Source organism: Apis dorsata, unplaced genomic scaffold, assembly GCF_000469605.1.
Source record: "Apis dorsata unplaced genomic scaffold, Apis dorsata 1.3 scaffold_117, whole genome shotgun sequence".
Classification (NCBI taxonomy): domain Eukaryota; kingdom Metazoa; phylum Arthropoda; class Insecta; order Hymenoptera; family Apidae; genus Apis; species Apis dorsata.
In genome coordinates this window covers 1-7,534 of record NW_006263411.1, presented here as the reverse complement: position 1 = coordinate 7,534, position 7,534 = coordinate 1, and the positions used below count along the sequence as shown (strand labels likewise).

Here is a 7,534-nt window from a genome sequence, read left to right as displayed (position 1 = left end):
AAATTTTTTTTTTTTTTTTTTTTTTTTTTTTTTTTCGAAAGAAAATTTAAAGAAATCGCAAAGACAGATGAGAGAATACAGTTTCTTGAATTTCGTATTCGTCTGGAATGGTGCAGAAGAGAATGGAATTATGCAAAGCACGCACCGTTGATTTGGAAAGCTGTCCCTCATCCGATCCTGATCTGATGTTTAATGCTTCCGCAGTTACGTGATATGTAGCAATTTAGATACGAGAAAAAAAAATCCATAATGAAATACTTTTAAATAATTATAATCTAAACTTTTTTATGCAATACTTGATCCTATTCCTCAATTAACTTAACAACAAAAATTGTTACAATTTAAACGCCATTCAAATATCATAAATGCTGAAATGAAAAAGAAAACAAATAAAATTTAATGAAAATATAAATTATAAATATAAAAAATATAATAAGGGAATTTTAATATTCTGAACAAATGAGAAAACATCGAGTGCATGCATATACGCGATATATGCTTGAATTAAATAAATCCAATTAAATAGACGAATACTGCTGAAGCCTTTTATTCCATGTAATCAAAATAATTAGAGAGACTTTCGAAAAGAGTATGCAAGTGTCGAAAATTCTCACACGCTCGTTTCTGTAGATTTATCGAGAAAAATATATCGAGATTCCTCTATCGTTATCGTTTTATCAATGGTCCAGTAGAAAATTTGCATCATTCTGTACTGATGATAAAAGACATTATCATAAACATTGGCTTTCGAAAAAGAGAAAATTAAAAGGGGTAATTATCGATCGGCTAATTACAGAGAGGAAAGCAAATCGACAATCGCCATCATTGAAATGTTTGACATTTGCTGTTGAAAACTGCGCTAATTGTCGGGCTCGAATAAGGGTAGGAAAATATTTGGAAACTCCGAAAGGAATGTCAATTTATAATTTTTATAGAAACGGAGGATAAAGGCAAATAATACGATTGAAATAAATGCATAAAATAAACAGATTGCAAATGTTTATGCAAATTTTTTAAATTTTTATGAACACGATTAAAATGGAAATGAAATTGGAATAAAGATCTATTTCGTTCACTCTTCAAATACCATAATATGAGATTTACTTTGAATATTTATATCTTTTTACGTATCGTGTGTATACCATAGATTTTTAAATAATATAATTATATATATTTTCTTATAATTGTAATTATATACTTTAAAAAAAATAATACAAGAATATATATATATATATATAATTTAATCTTTAATCTCATATCTTTTTTATTATTAAATCATACGATTTTTTTTAATATATTGAATTGCATTATATCATATTTATATTTCAATGTATTTAATAATTAATATCGCGTTTTCTTTTTGATGTCAATTTACATCACATAAAATATTATTTTCATATCAAAGTGACAAGAAAAGATATGAGATCATAGAAAGATTATAAGTTTTATTACCTATTATAAGTATATATAATATATAATATATATAATATACCTATTATAATTATTACCTATGCTATTTATATACCAAAAATTATACTATTTTTCTAATAACTATATCACGAATTATTAATAACATTAATAATAGTTACTCATTCCAACGTTCTCAGTTAAAATATTCTATCATACTTTTCTTTATTACGTTTAACAGATATTAAAATATTTCAAATCTCTTTAAGACTCCCCTAAGACTTTCTTCAATGAAACTTTCAAAGTTTCAAATATCACCTAATTCTAAACCAAATTATTTTTCCTAAATTCCTAAATTATGTTCCTAAATTATTTTTCCTAAATTTTATCCTATGCTATGCATACACAAAACCAAATCTCCATAAAACTAATATAAATAACATTCAAAATTCAAAATTATTCCTCTCAATTACCCGCACAATTTCCTTTAAAAGACGAAACCCGTATCTTCCGATTTTCGTGAAAAGAATCCAACGAAACGATCCTTAAAGCACGATTATCCACGATCGTAAGCGAAAACGGTGATAGCGAGGATTTTCATCGTACGAAGAGATAACGTGTCCCTTCGATCAGATTCTTTGGGTGAAATTCTTGTCCCGATACAAGGCGTTTACAACCACCGGAGATATTTTTCATAAAAGATGGTACGAATGCATAGCGAAACTGTATAAAATAACTTAGTTCCAGCGTATTTCGCGGCGTCCAGAGACCGATAAAATATTCTCCCGAGTACATTTTGCAGGGAATTTCATTGGTCGATTGCCACGTATCAGAGTACGTAATATACCAAAGGGAGTCATTGTTGTTGCATCTGGCAGGGGCCAGTAGAGAAGAGAAGGTCATCCGAGCCTCCGAGGAATTCATATTAGACGAACGCGCGTGCGAACGGTTGAACAGCTTGACAAGATGATTGCCGTACAATTTGCGACATTTCAACGGGGGAGGTTATATACGTATGTTGCTGCGATTGAGCAGTCCGTCTCGATCGTTTTGTACCGCGCACGCGATCCCAGAATTTACGCGTCACGCCGAGATTCCGCGAAATCTTTCCGTTCGTCGGTGATTTATGCGCGATATACTCCTTATGACGATGTTATACTTCGTGGGATATTGGAAAACTCGACATAAGTTTCAAAAATTTGGAAACTTAGGAAATACCGGGTTCTCGAATCTTGAAACTTTGTATTATTTTTATGATTCGAAATTTTATGATCGAAAAAAAGAGTAATTTTAATCTAAATAATTTATAAAAAATTTTGCGACGATAGATTCGTTAAATTTTAGATTCATTGATCTAAGAAACAAACGTTTCACATTGTGACATAAAATATAATTTATAAAAAGAATTTTAAATTGATACCATTTTAAATTTTCTTTGTTGCGCAATTATTATGAAATTTATCCTCAAGTCTTTTTTTTATAATCTAAACATATACTAAAAGATTTAGAATTTAATAGTTTAATATTGGATTTCTATTCTAACTTCTTAAATGTTGATTGTACTTTATAACGTCATTTTTTATATTAAAAATTACTGGCATGAATTTAATTTAAAATGAGGGATTCATCGTACTACAACTTCTTTCTAAAGAACTATAAACTGATATTGAAAAATTCAAAAGTCGTTTTGTTTTCAAAGACACATTTCTTGTTATAATTAGATATTAAAAATAAAATAACTGAAACTAAATAACTAATTACTATATTATCGAATTCTAAATTATACGTTTTCTTAAAAAAATTTTAGAAAATATTTATGCCTAGAACCTGTTATACGAACTGTTTTCAACTGTATTTAAAATAAAAATTCCAACGATTACATAATTAATTAAAATTGAAAAATTAAAATAATTTGTTTCATTTTTAAAAAATAATTTTGCTAATTTACATCTTACTTTTAGAGAAACTATTTTCGCACTATCTAAATTCGATTAAATTCAAACGTGATACATATCGAAAGAATGTTCTAACAATAATAAACATCATGAGTATCCGACGTAAGCCAGTTTCCGGTGAATATCAAAATTCTTTTGCACAAAAATTTGATTTCTCACAACGGCATAAACGACGTTGACAAGCAAAGGAGCGGAAAATAAACGGTTAAAGTAATAAAACGCTCCGACCTCGGTGAATATCTCTTTTGAAACGCATTCTCTTTAACACAAATGCATCGCTTCGTCAAAAAATCATTCTAGCATTGCTAAAGATTTATTTCTGTTACAACAGTAAAAGACGGTGAAAAGAAAAAGAAGAAAATTTTATTCGATAATCATGATGCAAAAATATATAGATATCTCCTAATTAATAAAAAATTTAAAAAGTTAAATCATTTTTAAGCGATCGTTATTTTAATAGATATTATATTAAGTAATAAAATTACGAATTATATATAAAATTATATCAATTGAATATTTATTAGCATGATTTATATATATTTAATATTTATCGCAAAACTAAATGTTAATGCATCCTGATTGGAAAAATTTTTTTATTTATTTATTGATATATTTTAATAAAATATTGTCATGATTCTTATCCTAATTCTAGATATAACTCTAAATGATTTATTTTTAAATAACAATCGAAAAATCGAATTGTAATTTAATTATTTTTTTTCTATTTTATTAATTATCTCTTGAAAAATCGAAGTTTAAGTACTAACTCTAAAAGGCAAGCAATTGAATTGAATTCTACTTAAAACCCACCCCCCAAGGCCAGTTAATGTATTGCATTGTTAATGTTATTTCATTTCCATAATTATTGAAATAATTAATCAAATTTTTTTTCCATATATCAAACATATCGATACTTTCATTTCAATATCACGTATTGAAATTTTAAAAAATTTATATTTAAAAATTTAAATATAAATTTAAAAATTTAAATTTAAAAATTTATATTTTGAATATTTTTATATATATTTTTTTAATATTCGATTAAAAAATCTTAATAATTTTAATAATGAAAAATAAAAAAAGTTTTAATCAATTTACAATTAATTGAAATTAAATATCAGATTTACATAAGTTTATAATAACACGTATTGAAAATTTTTTAATAAATATATTATGTAAGAAAAAATGAATTCGATTCGTATTCACGTATATAACACGAAAAACTTATAATAAAATAAAGAAAAAAAAGAAAAAAAAATAAGATATTCAAAGTATAAAATATGTATAAAAGCTGTATATAACAATTATTTCTTGCTGTTCTATAAAGTTTTATTTTTAACAAATACCTGATATTAAAAATGAAAGTATCGATACATCTTTTGTATATGTAAATATATGGTTGATCATGACATATCGACGAACCAGTTTCTCAATGACCATTCGAATAATACCCTGTTCAGATTTCTTTCAATGAATGGCAAAAATTCGAGTACTATAATGATTTTAAAAACAAAATCTCTTCGAAAACAGAACGCCTGAAAGCATAACATTGCATTGACGCGAAGAAATGAATAAAATATATTATATTCTTTCATAATTAAATACTATTATCATTACATTAAATCATATACTTATTGGATGTACGATTATTATATATTTCTTGTTATATAATATAATTTTTTAAATCTTTTTCTTACCGAAGTGATTTTAATATAAAATATAAGAATCAAAAAGGTAAATAAAAATTTATTAAAATACAAGATCCTTTCATAACCAAAGATATTTATTTTATATTTTTACTCTATTTTTAAATTGATTGAAACATATTAATCCTAACTATATAAACCTCATCTTAGTAGAGTGTATTTAAATATTATTAGCTATAATATTTTTTTGTATAAATTAGCTATGTAATAAATTTTGTATTTTCTTCATATCATTTCCAAATTCCATATTCATTCTCGGAATTCAAGAATATGAACTCACTATTTTCACAAATCAAAACGTAATGCATATTCACTGTAAATTGTATTAACATTTTATAGATTACTCTTTTTATTACTAATTAATTTGTATAATTTTTTAATGACAATCCCCAAAGTTGTTGATATTTTTACGAATATAATCCATTTACTCACCGTATGGCAGAACAAATCCACAAATGAGCAATATGGAATAAAGAAGCCACAGCAAATTCGCACTTTTCTTCGTACACATGGCGCGATGCACACTGTTATCGGCCGTTTTCAAACACCCGTGCCGTATCGCGCGGCCACTCGCGTGGCTCTGAGAGTTCCTCGTTAGATTTCGAGTTTGAATCGCGATCTTTCTCTGTCTTTCGCTCTTTATCCCACACGCAGCCTCAGAAAGCGGTCCAGCGCCTGCTCGCTGACAATATTCCAAACTGTTTGAAACAGAGGGCACCACTTTCCAAACTTGATCTTTTATATACATATGACGAAAATAGAAGGTACAATGAATAGATGAAAATTTAATCATGATAAACAATTATTTATATAATTTGACATGTTTTAAAAAATAAAAAAAAAAGGTTTTTAAAATATACGAATTTAAACAAACAATTAATAATTTGAAAAATACACCTATATCAACAATTGGTAACGTAGATTTCTAAGAAATTTCTTTTTTAAATATATAAATATATTAATATATTTATGAGATATTTTAAAAATCGATTCTAATCATATCAAAATAAAAATATATATTTTTAAAATATACAAATGCGAATAAACGATTAATTCGAAAAATATATTTATATCAACAATCGATAATGTAGATTCCTATTATATCTAAGAAAAAATTTTTTAAATATACAAACATATATTGAGATATTTAAAAAATCGATTCTAATTATATCAAAACAAAAAAATAAATCTTTAAAATATACGAATAAACGATTACTTCGAAAAATAGTTCAAAAAATACATTTACATCAAAAATTAGTAATGTAAATTTCTATTATTTCCAAAAAAGAAGAATTAATTAAATATAAAAATATATTAATATATTTATGAGATATTATAAAACATCGATTTTATATATCAAACAAAATCGATTGAAGCATATAACTACACTATAAACTACAATTAAAGTTCAGACAAAGCAAGATAAAGAGATAATTCTAAAAATGAAAAGTTACAAATGAAAAGTAATTCAAATATCTCGATATTACATATTACGACATTCCAAAATAAATTTAAAAAATAATAATCATATGAATAAAAAATATTCATAATCAAAATTCATAATCAAAATATTTAAAAGCAATCGCGACATTTTTTTACAATGCACCACAATAACAAACACAATAATCATTTAATATTAATTCAAAACGGAAGATTTATAAATGCAAATCTAATTCGTAATTTATTTATCGCAACACTAAAGCAAAAACACGATGCCCATGATCGCGAACGCAGCCAATTAGCTCATATTATTTACTATAAAATTTATACTTGTATCAAGTATACAAAAATAAATTATGTAATAAATAATAATGATTCCCAGGTCTCACCAACTTGGAGGTTGCTGCGAATTGGAGACCCACCCTAACCGCACGGTCCCATCCACCCTCCAATATGCAAAAATTTACTTAAAATCAATGACAAATACTCCTTTTGATGTAACTATGCAAAACATTCAATCTATGTTGTACATAATAAACAGCAAAAGGAATCTCAAGGAAAACCGAAAAACTAAAGCTGAAAGTAAAAATTGAATTAAATCTTAATTCTATACAACTCTACATGAAACACAAACATATTATTTCGTACATATATCAATATTTTATATTATTATGAGTATAAATATATATAAAATATTAATATATTACGAAGTTTAAAAGGAAAAAAAAATTGAAATGCATTTCACAGAGAATTGTATTTATCTTATTAACCATCATTATTTTCAAAATCAATCAACATTACCAAGCATTATCAAGCATTATTAAGCATGTATTTGCAAATATATCCTATTTTCTACAGAAGATATTCTATCTAGTAATTTATTTTCTACTTCTTAAAATTTTTCAATATAAAAATTTTAATGAATCAACTTAGAAATATTTCAATCATAAATGTGATTTAATATAATCCTTAAGGGAAACTTAACCTATAAGGAAACTTAACCTATAATCTTCAAGATCAAGCTTC

General features: G+C 25.6%; 1 protein-coding gene across 6 annotated transcripts in view; it reads right to left on the bottom strand.

The window, feature by feature from the left end:
• The window catches only part of LOC102681549, a 67,893-nt gene extending 61,983 nt beyond the window's left edge, over positions 1–5,910 (bottom strand). For 2 of the 6 annotated variants that reach the window (XR_421275.2, XR_004149979.1), the window contains exon 1: positions 5,501–5,910. Coding sequence is in view for 4 of the 6 variants with exons in the window: in XM_006612578.2 (XP_006612641.1) it covers positions 5,501–5,861 (361 nt within the window). In the remaining 2 variants the exon portion in view is untranslated. The remainder of the gene's footprint in view (positions 1–5,500) is intronic. The other 4 variants (XM_006612578.2, XM_006612579.2, XM_031508993.1 and 1 more) reach the window with 4 other exon arrangements.
• Positions 5,911–7,534: the final 1,624 nt, after the last annotated feature.